Source organism: Ranitomeya variabilis, chromosome 2, assembly GCF_051348905.1.
Source record: "Ranitomeya variabilis isolate aRanVar5 chromosome 2, aRanVar5.hap1, whole genome shotgun sequence".
NCBI lineage: Eukaryota > Metazoa > Chordata > Amphibia > Anura > Dendrobatidae > Ranitomeya > Ranitomeya variabilis.
In genome coordinates this window covers 988,922,296-988,940,289 of record NC_135233.1, presented here as the reverse complement: position 1 = coordinate 988,940,289, position 17,994 = coordinate 988,922,296, and the positions used below count along the sequence as shown (strand labels likewise).

General features: G+C 43.2%; 1 protein-coding gene across 9 annotated transcripts in view; it reads left to right on the top strand.

Annotated features, from left to right (window-relative positions):
• Positions 1–1,322: 1,322 nt before the first annotated feature.
• Positions 1,323–17,994, top strand: part of FARP2 (FERM, ARH/RhoGEF and pleckstrin domain protein 2) — a 120,511-nt gene continuing 103,839 nt past the window's right edge. For 6 of the 9 annotated variants that reach the window (XR_013221949.1, XR_013221948.1, XM_077291001.1 and 3 more), the window contains exon 1: positions 1,323–1,471. Coding sequence is in view for 5 of the 9 variants with exons in the window: in XM_077291001.1 (XP_077147116.1) it covers positions 1,346–1,471 (126 nt within the window). In the remaining 4 variants the exon portion in view is untranslated. Of the gene's footprint in view, positions 1,472–1,506; positions 1,638–3,897; positions 4,007–17,994 lie in introns of those variants that run through there. The other 3 variants (XM_077291002.1, XM_077291004.1, XM_077291003.1) reach the window with 3 other exon arrangements.

Here is a 17,994-nt window from a genome sequence, read left to right as displayed (position 1 = left end):
TACTACAACACACAGGTGCTAGAAGGTAGGCACAGATTTCCACCTACAAAGGGAGCTCTGGAGGTGCCATCGGACCGGCCGGTCTCAGCCAGCCCTGTTAACCGTACTCTGGATTGAGGACCTTGAAGCCTTCAGTAAAGAGGTAAAGAGACTGCAACCCTGTGTCCTCGTTATTCATCGCGACCTGCACCACGCACCACCACTTACAACTTTAATTGGACGCCCCTTAGCAGGGTCACGGACCGGGTCTAGCCACCGTGACAACCCCAGAACTGAGACAGAGAGGCTTGATACCGAGTACTCTGCGGCCCTGCGTCTGGGGGCGCTCCAAGGTCAATAAACAGAATTGAGGGAGGAGATGTGCCGCACTGTGGAGAGCTTTGTGGGTGAGAACAAGCAGTTGAAATTGGATCCTGTAATGTATGGGCAGCCAGTGCAATGACCTTGATTTGGGTGTCCCAATAACTGGACTCTGCAGCCCCGTTTGGCATAAAGCGGAGGCTCAAAAACAACAATTTTTACTCACTTAGCCCCCATTTACCCAACGCTCTAATGCCCTTGCAGCATGTGACTGGGGGTCCACACAGAGGGCACACATGGTGACGTCATCGGGCCTGCTGTGCTGAGACTTTGGTCCACAGGCTGAATGCTAGAACAGGAGGCTGATGGCCCCTCATCCACCATTGTATTCAACAGCATCTGCAGCACAAAGCCGCGGATACTGTAGACGCGGTGACGCCAGGCGGGGAGCGCTCACCTTGGCATCAAGCTCCGACCTCCGAATCACACTCACTACCCCATTTTTGGCGGCTTTTTGCGGTCCCGGTCTGCACTTTACCCAGGTCTGTCATAGGCTGAATGGCATATGAGAACAAAAAACAAAGTAGCAGAATTGGTGTTTTTTGGTCAATTTGCCTCCCAGAAACAGAATAACTAGAGAATAGAAAGTTGATGGATCCAAAAAGTAACCACAGCTCCTGGCGCAGAACACAGACCCTGAAACAACTCCATCACCCGAATAATAGAGCGGGCAGGAAGCCTTGCCAATACTTTTGTTTGCCATTGCCCTCAACAAGTATGGCCGCCAGTGCTCCCCTGCAGTTTACCGTCAAATCACTAGGCGACCTATTCCCCTAACCAATCATAACCCGGTGACGTCTCACTGCACAATATTCCACCAATAAGAAAAGTTCTGTAAAGTTACAGAGGTGACGTCAAGAAGCCTTCTGGCTCCGCCTCTCAGATGATAATTATGCTGTCAATCACGTTTTGTGACCCGCCTACTCCGGGGCCGACTATGCAGCTGGGAGGTGGACATAGTGTAGCTCCGCCCACTTGAAGTAATATGACACGCCCTTATGCCGGGCCCCGCCTCTTTCTGGTGAAGTGGCCAATCCGGAATGTAGCCGTTAGTGTCGGTTGGAGTGTCGGTGTGCAGAGCGAGGAGCGGCGGTGGTGTCCGGGAGCCCGGGTAGGTGGGGCTTAGGGGGATGTTGTTTTGGGGGAGTTCGGGGGATAGTTACAGTGATAATTGCCCCCGACAGTAAGTGTGCGCCGGACATGTGTGACTGCGACCAGTAACCCCAGTGCGGCACCAGTACTCACTGGGAAGGACCGGTGCACCGGAGTACATGGCGGTAATGTGCTGTGGGGAGACGTGTGTATTGTGTAATATATATATATATGTATATATATATATATATATATATATATATATATGTATGTGTGTGCTATGTAATGTGTATACAATATGTGTATTGTGTAATATATATATGTGTACGTGCTATGTAATGTGTATACAATGTGTGTAATGTATGTGTGTATATACTGTTATATGTGTATACTATGTAATGTATATACAATGAGTGTAATATATATGTGTGTAGGTGCTATGTAATGTGTATACAATGTGTGTATAGTATATTCTATAATATATGTGTATACTATGTAATGTATATACATGTGTGTATTGTGTAATATATGTGTAGGTGCTATGTAATGTATATAGAATGTGTGTAATGTGTATGCGTGTGTAATATATGTATGTATATGTGCGTGTGTATATTATATAATATATGTGTATACTATGTAATGTATATAAAATGTGTATGTGCATGTGTATTGTGTAAAATATATATATGTACGTGTATGCTATGTAATGTATATAAAATGTGTGTATTGTGTAATATATATGTGTTCGTGATTGTGTGCTATGTAATGTATATAACATATAACGTGTGTGTAATTTATATATGTGCGTGTGTGTATATATTACAGAAATGGCAATATGTGTGTATGTTATATAATATATACATATATATATGTATAAAGTGCTGCATGTGTATACTATATAATGTGTGTAATACTTGTGTGGCGATACACGCACGCACACACACAGTCCCGAGTTCAAAATTGGTCTTAATTCACTTCTCTTACTTTCTTGACTTTGTGTTTTTTCGCCAAGTTTTTCTTCCCAAATTCAAAACGACGCACACAATTCTTGAATTTTGGGCAAAGGACAAAATTGTTCTTTCAATTTTTTTTCCTACTAGTTTTGTGACTTTTTGTAAAGTGTCGCAAAAACCAAGGTAACTGAAATACGTAAAATTACTCCTGCGGGAAACTGGAGTAAAGTTGTGCCTAATTTTTTAACATTTATAAAAATACGCATTTCATGACTGTGTCCCAATCATCCATAAAAGCCACAGTGACGTAAAAATCAGAAACCTTTAAGTCACCAAGGACAAGTTTCAAACTGACGCAAATTGTTTGATGAATTAGTCACAAATCAAAAATTCACGAGTTTAGAGGTATTCACTCCAAAACCTGGCGGAAATGCAATGATGAATGGGGCCCAAAGTGTTCTCCGGTTTCCTCCCGCGCTCCAAAGACATGCTGATGGGGAATTTCCGTTGTGAGGCCCAATGGGGACAGTGATGATAATGTCTGTAATGGCGCTGTATTACCAGCATAATAAGTATTTGACCCGCACACCGGGGCTCTTTATTGCTCTGCAATATTTGTTCCTGTTCTATAGGATTTATAAAAATGTAGTCCCTTCTTTAGTTCCCCTCTGGTCTCGCCTTCCTGCGGCAATCGCTGGGTATGCATGTATGCCACGGACGGCGGAGACCGGTGAATAATGTAGCAGGATATAAGCAGGGACCACTTTAGTGGGGACGCTGCAGCAGTGAGGGATCGAAGACTTGGATATACGGTAGTTTTATTTACACATTCTGTAGCTTGGCAACATTTTAATCAATCTGTCACTGATCCATATATACTGGGAAAAGCTCCTAATATATACATTTAATGGAAGTAAATGTGACGGAGACATTGTGTGGCATGTCAGAATGATTTTCCATAGTAAATTGCTCCCATGTTTTCCAATGAATGTTCCCCTGCTAGAAAGCTATTGGAGCTCTGGTATCAGGGTGAATGACTGACTGTGTTTTTGTTTTATTTTTATTTTTTTATTTATAAAAAGTGGTATGGCTCAGAATTTGCCTTTTGGTACTTTTTTTTATTGTTGTTGATTTCAGGCAGTATTGTATGTTTTCTGCTCATCATCTTAGAAGAATGTAAGGACTTTTTTTCTATATGCAAGAAGTGGTGCTGGTCCTGGTGTCACTTCCAGACGTGTAGTGTTTATTAAATACTGTACCGCACATCATATCATTGATACGGCAGCATCCCTTTATACTGCTGTGTACATGGCATTCATCCGTGACCTGGGGGGATTGTTTTCTTCCTGGAATATCCCTCTTTATTTACTCTGGAAAACTCTCTCTGTATCTATTTATGCCAGGGGGGGTATTTTGAGGCTTGGGTTGTATACAGACAGATTGTAAATACCACTGGTCATGCCAAATAGCTTGGAGGATTATCTGAGGATAACGACTGTCTGCTCTCACTGCAGCATCTTGGTGATTGACTCCCTCCGGCACACTTGGGCATTGGCTCAGACTGAATTGTGCAACCTTTACTCCAAACACGTCCACTACACGTGAGTATGGCGGCACATGTTTACCTGTACTATAGCATCAGTGTTAGTCCTTATGCAATACAACTCGTAAGTAAGGCTATGTGCACACGTTGCAGATTTCCTACAGAACTGCACTGTTTTTTTTCCGCGCAGAAATGCTGCAAATCTGCAAGTGATTTACAGTACAATGTAAATCTATGGCAAAAAAAAATGCTGTGCTAATGGTGTGGAAAAATGTGCACGGAAAACGCAGCAGATTCAAAAAAGGACCATGTCACTTCTTTTGTGCAGATCTGCAGCGTTTCTGTACCCATTCCATTATAGAAAAACGCATCAAATCTGCACCTGCATTTTCTGCCAAGAGATGCAGAATCCGCACAGAAAATTCCAGAGGCAAATCTGCAACGTGTGCACATAGCCTTAGGGTATGTTCAGACGATCAGGCACTGGCAGCCCTTTGAGAACAGTGCATGTTCGCTGCGTCCAAAGTGCTTCCGTCTATTAAACACAGGTGAATCCACATGTGATCATTGAACCGTACGGAACACTGCATCCAATACATTCTATTGGTACAGCTTCTGTTGCGTAGACTAGCATCTCTACATGGGAAACTGACATGCTGCGGTCTGGAGAGACGCATCACACGTCTGTCTCCGCGGGTGAGCCGCATGCATCTCTGGACGCATAGTGGACAAGGGATTCCTTGAAACCCCATCCATTATGCGGTATCATCTGGCCGCTGCGGGTGGAATGCTGCACAGGTACGCAGCATCCAACATGCAGCGTTTACTGATTGCTGTCTGCACATACCCCAATATTGTCACAATTTATCACAATGATTGCCAGACACCCCCCCCCCCTCCCCCCCCCCCCTGGTTATAGAGCTGGCCTCTCTGATCTATGTACAGTTGTAAGGCATTATTCACATTGTTACTTACATTAAGGCCGGGTGTGCTGCTATAATCCGGGTGAAAGGGTGTATAGATTGGTCCTCTCTCTGTATGCCTGCAGTTTCTTACAGAAGGAAATAACCACGGCATGACAAGAGATGCAATCAGAAAATTAAGTTAAACATTACTGAATTGCAAGCATAAAGCTCCAATATGTATAACGGCCAATGGGCCTAAGCTTCCCGTACAGGCACTGCTGACGTTTCTGAGCATGCATGTGTGTGTCTTGAATAGGGAGAGGAGTATAAAACGCTGCCAGTCACATCTGACGATGGCTTATCTCTCCTGGAAAATAATGAATTGGACATGCTATTAACCAACAGCCCTATTCTTCCCCTTTATATCTGGCATCGGGGAAGAATTCACCCATACACATCAGATGGTCTGCCCCTTCCAATGAAATCATTTGATTGTACTGATGTTACTCCAATTTGTATGGCACCAAAAGTCTAATCTCCCCTCCTCATGTTACTTATCTGAGGCAGACCTGCTTAATGCAGTCGTTTTGACGTGCCTAACGAACGCAACATGTTGCATTTGGCGGGCACGTCACAACGATGCACGCATCCGCATACAACGCATGTCTCTGCGTACACAATGTTATATATAGGTACGCCAGACACATGCGGATCTTAAAGGAAAGAAGTACGCAGGCCTATGCTGCGCACAGAAACGCTAGTGTGAAACCGGTCTAAGTCAGGAATACCGCATTAAGCAGTTCTACCTCAGATAAGTAACTGCCCCTCGATATTTTATGCCCCCTTTCACAATCTGCCAATTGCCCCATAAAGTCCTTCATTGCCTCATGATGTCCCCCATAATGTCCATAATTTCCCCTTTATGTGCCTTTGTAGTAAACCCAACACTTCCCTCCCACTGATCCCCTCATCTAAAATGAAAGCTCATTACTTGAGCTCCTCGTGAGGCGCTGACCTGTGCCCGACGTCTCGTCTGTGCGGCGCAGGCAGCAGTTCGATGATGTCTGCAGGGTGCTGACCTCCTCACGCTGCTGCCCGTCAGGGCCGGGACTGATGAGCTCTTCTGCCTCAGTCTCGACACCTCATCGTTTAAACGTATTCACGTCTAAATGACTGTATGTTTAGATAGAGGGAAAAGGAGCCGTCACATCCCTGACTATGGGACCACTGGAACTAGCGGAGTGTTAGGGTATGTGCACACGTTGCGGAAAGGTGTGCGGATTTTTCCGCACTGATTTTGGTAAATCCGCACTGTGGATTTACTGCAGAATTACCGCGTTTTTTTCTGCAGTTTTTGTGCGGATTCCACCTGCCTTTTTACACCTGCAGATTCCTATTATGGAGCAGGTGTAAACCGCTGCGGAATCCACACAAAGAATTGACATGCTGCGGAATAAACAATGTAGCGTTTCCACGCAGCAAAATCCGCAACGTGTGCACATACCCTTATACTCTCCTTTCTCTTAACAGTCCCACAGATGATGCATGGAGCGGAGGCCGAACACGTGCACCTCTGTTTTTTGATTACTGGATTAGTCACAAATGAAATAAAAGGATGGATAATTAACGGATCCGGTTTCTATAAACTTCACTGTTTAAAAAAACAAAACGGATTCAGCAGAGATCAGTTTTTTAAAAGCGGATTATAAAGTTGTCTGCACAACTTTTTCCCCACAATGTATTATTGCTGCTGGCTCTGTTCTAACAGGCTATGCTCACATGTGCAGTAATGATCTAAGGCCGGCGTCACACTCAGCGTAAGACAATACGGTCCGTTTTTTACGGCCGTAATACGGAGAAATGTTCCCAAAATAGTGATCCGTATGTCCTCTGTAGGCAGGGTGTGTCAGCGTATTTTGCGCATGGCATCCTCCGTATGTAATCCGTATGGCATCCGTACGGCGATATTTTCTCGCAGGCTTGCAAAACCGACATCTAATGGATTTATGTGCTCAAATGTTCGGAAAAACATATATACAGTATATATATATATATATGTCATTGAGACACGTGTATATATATATATTCTGTATTTAGATTTAATTAAGCGCGTTATTTGTGACAAGCCGGTAATTCAATTGCCGGCTTTTCATTTCTCCTTCCCCAACCCGACAGGATATGAGACATGGTTTACATACAGTAAACCATCTCATATCCCCTTTTTTTTGCATATTCCACACTACTAATGTTAGTAGTGTGTATGTGCAAAATTTGGGCGTCATAATTGACGCCTCTCCATTATTAATCTGGCTTAATGTCACCTTACAATAGCAAGGTGGCATTAACCCTTCATTACCCCATATCCCACCGCTACACGGGAGTGGGAAGAGAGTGGCCAAGTGCCAGAATAGGCGCATCTTCCAGATGTGCCTTTTCTGGGGTGGCTGGGGGCAGATGTTTTTAGCCACGGGGGGGCCAATAACCATGGACCCTCTCTAGGCTATTAATATCTGCCCTCAGTCACTGGCTTTACCACTCTGGCGGAGAAAATTGCGCGGGAGCCCACGCTAATTTTTTCCGTGATTTAACCCTTTATTTTAGCAGCTATAGCGCCCAAATTTTGCACATACACACTACTAACATTAGTAGTGTGGAATATGCAAAAAAAATGGGTATATGAGATGGTTTACTGTATGTAAACCATGTCTCATATCATGTCGGGTTTAGGCAGGAGAAATGAAAAGCCGGCAATTGAATTACCGGCTTTTCACTAACACCGCTGCGTATTTCTCACAAGTCACACTGCTGGTCCGTGTGGAATCCGTATTTTTCTCGCCCCCATAGACTTTCATTGGCGTATTATTTGCGCAATACGCTGACAAACGCAGCATGCTGCGATTTTGTACGGCCGTAGAGTACCGTATAATACGCATCAGTAAAATACGGCTGATAGGAGCTGGGACATAGGGAATCATTGTGCCGTGTGTTATGCGTATTTTACGGATGTATTTTCTGCGCTCATACGTCCGTAAAACTCGCCAGTGTGACGCCGGCCTAACACTTATCGTGAGATGACGCTACCCAGACGATTAGTTATTGTCTTCTGGGGAAACGCTGAGTGACTGCTGTAAGTAAAATATAGCATTACATGACGTCTAATGAAACCTATGGGTGACTGTGTATTACTTGGATGTGTTCTGCCTCTTAGCCTCATAATTAAAGGGTCACAATTAGGTCACAGTCCCCTTCTTTGGTGACCAGGGAGGTAATGGGGTGTATGGGAATGTGTCGGTAAGGTAGGACTTCGTTTTCTGTATTGACATGTAGGGAGATGCAGATTTTATTGATGTTTTTGTCTGGTTCTGAATGATCAAACCGTCAAAATAGATTTCCTAGCACGAGATCAAGTGAATATAGTGTCTGTGTCCTTGGTATAAATACATTAGTGTCCCGTAGTTTGGACGTTTGCCCTTTGGAAAGAAGTAGAAATAATTATATCTCTAAAGGAATGTCTAGAAGTGCTGTCATAGGGTCTGAGGGCTAAAGTACGGTAAGTGGTCGGCCTTGGACTGCTAGGAAATGTAAACCTTTGTCCTTCTGTGAACTGGATTCCACATACCAGACTAGTAAGTTATTTTTTTAGGATACTCTATTGATGAGACTAGTTAAAAGGTGTTTTTGTCTTTTTTTAATCTTTTCCTTTATTTTCGCCTTTTTAGAGGAAAATGTTGCATTTTTAAATAGTCACAAATGATGAATTAGGCCACATGCCCACGATAAGTATTACTAGCGTTCTGGACGCAGCGTATTCTCGCTACGTCCACAATTCTGCGTTGTACAGTCCACGCACTGTGCATAGGTTTAATAGAATTCTCATGCCCATTGTGCTTCTTCTTTTTGACGCTGTGTAAACTCGCCTGCGGTGCGTGTTTCCAAGTCGCAGCATGTCAATTTCTTTTATGGAGACGCTCAGTCTTCTGTGCGGTATTCCCCATAGTCATACACTAAATGCGAAAAATCTGCAGTTAAAAAGCAAAAGTACATGCAGTGTAAACGCACCCAACAAACGCATCTAAACAAGCATATAGGTGCAGGCAGCAGAGCAAACAAGAAGTTGCCCAAAGCAATAATGTCCAACCCCTCCACATATGCACTTGCACCATTAAGTGCTTTTATGTGGAACTGAAGGGTGTTTTTAGACTTGTTTAACCTAATAAATAAATAAAATGATGTGGGGTTCCCCTATTTTTTGATAACCAGCCAAGGTAAAGCAGACACCTATTGGGCCCTTCCCAGCCTAAAAATATCAGCCCGCAGCCGCCCCAGAAGTAGTTAATTACATGAGATGCACCAATTCTGGTACTTTGCCTCCATCTTCCCCATTTTCTTTAATAAACTCTTTGCTTTGGGCAACTGCCTGTTTGCTCTGCTGCCTGTGTTTCAACCAACTTTATTAAGACAAAAACGCATGCTTCAAAAATACATACAAAAATGCAAGTGAGCTGATGTTCGGGAATCATGTGGAACTTCAGCTTTGTGACAATCTAAACAAACGCCGATCATGGGAACGTACCCTTATTAGAATACAATTAGAACCACTCACATATTTGAGAAAAAACCCTAAAATAAACTAGGACTGAAGAAACTAGTTTAAAAATGGCACAAAACCTTCATGAATTTGGAGCAAAAATAAAAATGTTGAAAATGAAAAGAGTTCAAAATACAAATGATGAATCGAGGCCTAAGTGGTGACCCCCAAGCCGTCAGAGCCTCTAAGCTTAGTTATTAGCTGCAACACTGTTGCCAATAACAGCTTCCAGGATGAGCCGGGTGTCCACGATCCGGAACTACCTGTTCGCTGCGTCCAAAGCACTGCTGTCTACTGAAAGCCAGTACATCCACATGTCCGTCTCCGTGGCTGATCCGGGGGCATCTGTAGATACATAGTGGACCATCCCATCCACTATGCTGTCACAGCTGGCCACTGCGGATTTGATGCTGCACAAGTACGCAACATCAAACCCGCAACAACTCCGGATCGCTGGCACATACTCTGACAGTTAAAATCTGTAATTTCTGAAAAAAGTGAAAATACATGGGATAAGGTCTTTTCTCCTTTTGCCTGTCTGTTTTTGTGGCTACTCTTGAATTCCCACAATAAGAGATAATAACCATAGTAGCCCTTGTATGATTTTACATTGCCATGTACCCTCAGCCTTTATGTTCCTATAAGCACAAGCTTGTCCCCTCTCATATGTGCATGTGCTGCAGAATGTTCTGCGGCATGGGGCCTCTACTGTACCTACATATGTCTGTAGTTTCATATGGAAGGTTACGGAGATATTTTCTGTTCAGATTCCATATGAACACCGCACTATGCCCCATTACGTGCCATATGTATGGTGATTCCTCCCCTCTGTACATATGGCACCCTGCTGTACCGTAGCACAGAGGCCATGCAGACTCATACTACAAAGCCTTTCTCCCAATCGGGCTCCACATTTTTTTTTTTTTTTCTTTTTTTGTTTGCACTTCAATATGGCACAAATCACCATCTTACAGAGACACACATTATATTCACAGGATTTTTTGATAGCTTTCGAGGAGCATGAAATGTTATAAAATGAACAATATTATTCTCATTTGTTAAATCCCCCACCATTCCAATGTGGTTGTATTGGTGGTCCCCAGCAGTCGTGCAGCAATGACTTGCATCCATCCTTGGTTGATGTGACTGCTATAGTTAGTCACTGGCTTCAGTGGTGATGTATGCATATTATGCATATATGGTTTATGACCACAGAAGCCAGCGATTAGCTGCAGCGGTGGCGTGATTGATGTATGGTACATTGTCAGTGCTGGACCAGCAGAGGTCATTATTGATAATTGTTTGTAATACGCCCCCTTTTACTCTTGGTTTCTCATAATGTCATCACTATTGTTGTTTCTTCCTATTACATGTATTAATGGCATCAGACACCGAAATATAAAGACTATTTATTAGTAATCCCTCCACTGCATCGGTGTAATCTGCTTGTACATTTTCCCTGGAGTGAACTATGGAATGAGTCACTGGGAAATGTGATCATTACCGTCAGTATTTATGTGCTGCCCTTACATGTTCTTTTGGTGTGTTGGAAAAGGTAAAACCCAACAGTATTGCCTGGAGACTGAGCAGCACTTTCCTCCTGCTTACATTCATGTCCTGGTTTGTTGGGTTCAGTCTTATGTGAGTAATACTTTCTCGTGGGAAACAAACCTGACAGATCTTCATTTAGAACTTTTTGATTACAGCTATGCTATACAAATGGCATGTATATATGCAAAAGCGCGTTATAGAAAGCTTTAAAATACTTAGTATTTATAAAGTGGTAAAATATGGATTGATAAAAAATAAGTGGAGGCAGACTCACTTTCCAGTGCTCCTGTGCATCCAGCGCGCCTGTGCATCCAGCGCATGCCAATACACATGTCTCCACCAGCTCTGGAAATGAGGTCCGCTCTGTTTGGATGTTACAACACCGCTGCAGTCTGTCATTGGCTGCAGTGGTCAGGTGATTAAAAGAGCGTGTCATAAGATAAATATCTGATGACACTCTTGTAGTCACCTGACCACCGCATCCAATCGGCTACAGCAGTGCTATGTAATCCAAATGGGACAGACACTTTTTCTGAATATTTTACTGGCGGACAGCCCCTTTAACTATTACGTTTCTTCCATATTTGTTGATTATGATCTTACCTTTTAGCCGAAGTCCCACGAGCAATGATCATCTCATGCGAGAGAATTTGATCGATTATGTTAACCCCTTGATTACATATGACGTATACATACATCATATGTCGTGTCTCCCCCTTAGATGCGGGTTCCGGCGCTCAGCCTGCATCTGTTCCGGCACGGCTTGATTTCCATGACTAATCCCCATACTTGTCATTGCCGATCTGCTATGAGCGTGGCCGGCGTCCATAGCAGATGAGCATTCCTGCTATACTAAACAGGACTGAAGCCTTGCTATGTGTAGCACAAGCGATCAGAATATTGCAGCTTCAAGTCTCCTAAGGAGACTATTGAAGCCAGTAAAAAAAAAAGAAAGTTCAAATCGCCCCCCTTTTTGCCCCATTCAAAATAAAACAATAAGAAAATTATTAAAAATACACGTTTGGTATCGCTCTGTTCAAAAACGCCAAAATCTAAAAAGAATTAATCCAGTCGGTAAACGGTGTAACGAGAAAAACAAAACTCCAGAATTAGGTTGTTTTTTTTCGGTCGCCGCAACATTGCTATAAAATGCAATAATGGGTGGTCAAAAGATCGTATCTACACCAAAATGGTATAGTTAAAAACGTCAACTTGGTGCGCAAAAAATAAACCCTCACCCAGCCCAAGATCTCAAAAAACGGAGACTCTACGGGTCTCAGAAAATGACGCCATTCTTTTTTTTATTTACCTTTTAAATAAAAAAAAACCTATACATGTTTTGCATCTGCAAGCTCGCAATGACCTGGAGCATCATCACGGCAGATCAAGTCTAACATTTTAGTGAGAGGTGAAAACCCGCAGAGGAAACCGCAATAAATCCGCAGTAAAAACCGCAGCGGTTTTGCACTGTGAATTTATCAAATCCGCTGCGGAAAATTCCGCAATGGAATCCGCAGCGTGTGCACAAGCCCTGAACCTCCTGCCATGTAGTAAAGCATATGCATGAGTTCTGTATAACCCAGATCCCACCAGTGAATGGCAGCTTTCTGTGTACACTGTACAAGGGCAGAAAGTGGCCAATCAGTGGTGTGGACAAGGCTATACAGAGCTCAGCATTCAGAGAACTGATAGATCTGCGGCAGAGAAAACACTGATTTTATCAAAATGACACCAGGCAGACAAGCAAGTGTTAGATTACTGGAGTCAGGGTCCCTGCCCCTACATTATGTTGCTTTCAGATGGGGTAACAAAAACCTGGTGACAGATTCCATTTACAGGGATTGTCCAGGACTTCGTTTTTAAGCCCATAGTGAAAAAAGAAGCGGGCAGAGTCAACTACCGGCCTGTTCTATCTGGGGCCGGCTCACAGCGGTCAGATACTGATCCTGCCAGCAATTCAGCTGCTCCACATCAACAGAGCAACTCTTCTGGGCTACTCTGTCAATGATGGGACCTGGCTGCTAGCGCCGTGCTGATTGACAGCGGCTTCCTGCAGTGAGGCAGCGATGAGCCGTCTCTCAATCAGCATGACGACAGCAGTCGCGCCATGTCACCAGAGCAGAAGAGAAGCCGCCGCTCTGTCCACTTGATGTCAGTGGAAGCAGCTGAATCGCCGGTAGCGGTCTGTGCCGGCAGAGATCGGTACCAAGCAACACAGGCAGGTAGTTTAGTAAAAACGAAAATTAAATAGTCCTGCATAACCCCTTTAAGGGTAAAATAAAAGTTGGAAAGCTCTCCTATGTGTAAATGTCTGCACCATTTCAAGTTCATGCACATACTGGAGCAGTGGAGAAATGGTGACTTCGTTCACATGCAGCCCACAAAAATAGCTTCAGGCCAATGCCCCAGACAATGACGAGTGCTTTCAGTCCTCTAGACTACATCAGCTCGTATCTCTGTGACAGATACTTTCGTTAGGCGGCGTTCTCATCTCTGCTTTTAATTGCTTTTTTTTCCTGTCCTCTCTTCATTATATTAGCCTAACCCCCACGCTTTCTTTGGCCACGTTTCGGTCCGTTACATGTTTACATCCTTCACTAGCGATGTCTCAGGCAGATCTATTCTAACACCATCATGTGTCTGCTGCACAAGACTGAAAAAATGTAATAATCAATTGCAGAGTTTTTATTTTTTTATCACAAACCATGTAAAAAGTGCTAGAAATATTGAATATGTGTTTATTGTATCTCTTGTCACAACACAAAAGCCGTAACGAGAATAATATTAGAGGAACATGATTGACACATTGCGGGCCTAATGTGTTAGAACTGACAGTGAATGTTGCCCATAGGCGGTCAGACACATACCCCCGCCATTAATTGGTATGCCAACTTTGTAATCCTTCTCTGCCTCATTGGCCGTCAGTCTGCGGGCCAGCCCAAAATTGCGAGTGTGGCAGACTTTCATCTAATAAGTATGGGGGCTTCAGGTAATTAATCCACATATCTAATAATAATAATAATAACCATTGAAAGCAATGCAGTTCCTTTGCCGGGTTCTGATCAACCTTCTTTGGTATTTGATGAAGTGTCTTTGGGCTTATCATGTGGCAGATCACCAGTCATGTTCCTGGGATTGCCCTGCTAATTAACCCTAATCACTACTGATGGTTAAGGAGCTGATAATCCTTCCTCATTACCACAATTGCTGAGATTTAGAAATCCCCATTCTGGAGTAATGTGAAATGGAGCCATTGTGTTAGGCTGACGGTAGGGCGTGTTTCCATGTCTAGGACTTTTTTTTTTTTTTTTTAATCCCCTCTCACATTGCTGAATCTTACCGCTGTGATGTGTTTAGAGAAAATTCCAAGATACACATCCGTTACTATATTATTATTTTTCTCTTACCCTCCCCCTTCCCAAATAATGCATTTGGTTTTCTTTTATCTGATGTTGCGGATCTAACCTGCCCATTCTAGTGAATGGGTCTGCAAAAAAAAAAAAAGCAAAAACAGTGCTCTGATGTCATCCGTCTCTTATACAAGTGCTGAAATTTAATAGAGCATTTGGTAAGAGAAGCTTTGAAAAATCTCTATATCATTTTTCTTTTTCCCACAAGAAACATCGACAATGTACACAGATTGTAAAGAAATGACACACGGACCAAAATAGATCTAGCACACTATATTAAAAAAGGTTTTTAACATATGAGAAAAAGGTGGATGTCTGACTGATGCCTGAATGGTTGTTACCGGTGCCCAGTATGAATGGTGTCGGTCTTGGGCCAACTTCACACGTCAAAGTTTCATGGTCCATCTACAAGGCCATGATTTCCAGACCAGCAGAAGGTCTCCAGACCTAAGATCAACAGGCAAATAAAAGGAAGATATGTTTGGTCAGGAGATCTGTGGTCAATCCAGAAATCGTGGTCCGAACACAGGTTGTGAAACTTGGACGTCTCAATCCAGCCTTAGAGACGGCTAGATCCGGTGAGGTGTAACCGGCCATTGCAGACTTTAGTAAGTACAGTACTGGATGGAGGTGAATGGATTATGGGGTACCGTGTCAGGGCGTATTCACATGTCAGTATATGGTCAGTATTTCTGCATCCGTGTTTATATGCCAAAAGCAGACTGTTATTGAAGGTCTGACACCGGTTCTGTGTTTTGGAGTCACTCCTGTTTTTGGCATGCAAATACTGCTGCCTGACGATAACTGACATTTCAGTTCATTTTCATTGCTTATTACATGAAATGTGATAATCTTACTCAATTTGCAGTTTAAGGACATGTCTGAACATGGCTGTTAGGGCACAACATGTGGCCCTCACCCTGCAAAGCAGCATTTGCTAGTTTGTGTATATATAGGTGTATTCATCAACCCATTAGTGCAGACTCCTGTAGATGTAGTAGTGATAGTATTCCTGAAGGGCCGGCGCTTCTAAAGGAAATATTCTATCATTCCTATAGTCCTCATACATTCCTGTGGTGATGTGTTTCTGAGGTATAAATGCCTAGACACAGTTCCTAGACATAGCTATGACCTAAAAATAGTGCATCAGTTTGAGACACGTGGAACATGTTTTAGTCGGTGTGTGTTTTGTTTTTTTTGTTTTTTTTTTTTTATGGAACTTGTCATTTTGAAAATGCCAGGCACCCTGCGGACACCATGTTGTAGAGCAGGGGAGCTGAGCGGATTGATATTTAGTTTTGGGAGAAAAGATTCAGTATAACTTGTGTTTTAATCACTTAAAGGTTTGTCCAGGACTATTTTATTTTTCTACTATGGGACGAAAAATTACCATACATTGCTAACTAACCTGCCTGTTCTATGCAGCACAGCTGTCACTGACTGCTCCTGCCAGCGATTCAGCTGCTCCACGTCAAAAAAGCAATTCTTCTTCCTGGCTGCAACATCGACAGGCTGTGACTGCTGACATCATGTTGATTGGCACCAGCTCCCCGCAGTTAGGCAGCAGGGAGTCGGCTGTTAGTCAGCAAGACGTCAGCAGTCATACCTTGTCAACAGAGAAGAACGGATGAGAAGCTGGTGAACTGTAAGGTGACATCAGCGGAAGCTGCTGAATCGCTGTCATGAGCGCTATGTGCCAGCAAAGATCCGTGTAGGGCAGAACAGGTAGTTAGCCATTATCTGCCTTTTAGTTCTTAGGCACATAGTAAATAAATTAAATACTCCTGGATAACTCTTTTACACTCCTGCTCTTCATGTGATATTTTTGATAAGTGAGTGATCCTATCAGTGGTTGACAGTCATCTGTATATGCCAGTCACTGCTAAGACCCCCCACTGGACTGGCGCTACCAAATATCCTTCTTTTTTTATTTATTTACTTTTAGGCTGTGTGCACACGTAGCAGATTTTTCGCTATGAAAACGCGAAAAAAACGCATACATTAAGCATCCCATCATTTAGAATGCATTCCGCAATTTTTGTGCACATGATGCGTTTTTTTCCGCGGAAAAAACGAATCGCGGTAAAAAATGCAGCATGTTCATTAATTTTGTGGATTTCCCACTTTATTATTGCATTGGGAACCTCCGGAAATATCTGCAAAAAAAAAAACGCAAAAAAAACGCATGCGGATTTCTTGCAGAAAATGTTCTGTTTTGCTCAGGAAATTTCTGCAAGAAATCCTGAACGTGTGCACATAGCCTTAAAGGAGAGAACATGACTTTTTTTTTCCAGATTTAATTTTATACTTTATTTTTTTTCTTTTTATAGTTCTCTTAAAGGACTTAAACCATCAATTGTTTGATCGCTTTTTCTATATACTTCAATCAACCAGTAATGCAGAATATCGATAACATGACGCGTTCTCCTATGAAGGCCTGCGATTGCGCTTTCTAAGTCGCGGTGTTAATCACTGGGTTAAACAGTAGTGACAAGCTCCAGCTTTTGATGTTGCAGGAATATCCCAGCCAGTATTTCCCTGGTATGGTGCGGGCTCAGCTCTTGTGCCCTCTATTCACACCAGCATTCGATATGTGACGTACTATGGCATTACATGTCGGTAAGGCTACTTTCACACTAGCGTTAACTGCATTACGTCGCAAATCCGTTTTTTTGCCGAAAAAACGGATGCGTCAAAAAAGTGAAAAACGTATGCAACGCATACAGCATTTCGACGGATCCGTCGCAAATCCGTTAAACGTTTCCGTCGAAAATACTGGATGCGTTGCATACGTTGCATCCGTTTTTACCATCCGTTGCATCCGTTTTTACGACTGATCCGTTTTTAAAAGGGAGGCTCCCAAATTTGATTGGCTACTGGAAAATATGGAAAACTATATAGTTACTGTTTTTACAGCCCATCTTTGAGGGTTTTAGTTTTGTGGCAGCGATGGAAGGTGTTCTTGTGAGCATTGCTAGTTTGGTTACCGACATTATCTTTGAGACGAATCGCCTGGATATCATAGTGCGGGAGAAGGAGGCGGCAGCGGAAAAACGGAGGATGTTTCTGCAGCAACGGAGACGGAGGCGACTCTGGATACATCCGATTAATGAACTACGGATGATGATAAAGGGATCCTAACCCTACCCCTAACCTCACCCCTAACCGTTTAATGAACATTTTCTGACAGTCATAGTGCCACGTATTTCAGTGCCACGTATTTCAGTGCCACGTATTTCAGTGCCACGTATTTCAGTGCCACGTATTTCAGTGCCACGTATTTCAGTGTCACGTATATAAGTGTCACGTATATAAGTGCCACGTATAACCACGTAGTTATAGTATTTATAGTACGTGGCACTGAAATACGTGGCACTTATATACGTGGCACTTATATACGTGGCACTTAAATACGTGGCACTTAAATACGTGGCTGGCTGGGGTCTTGTGGCTGGCAGTCTTCTCTCTGGGTCTTGCTGGCATATGTGGGGTTGAAGGCCCAGGCCAGGTTTATATAGATTTGGGGGTGTCTGGCCAATTGGCAACAAAATCCAGCTTCTGAGCATGCTCAGTGCAAAAAAACGTATTGCAG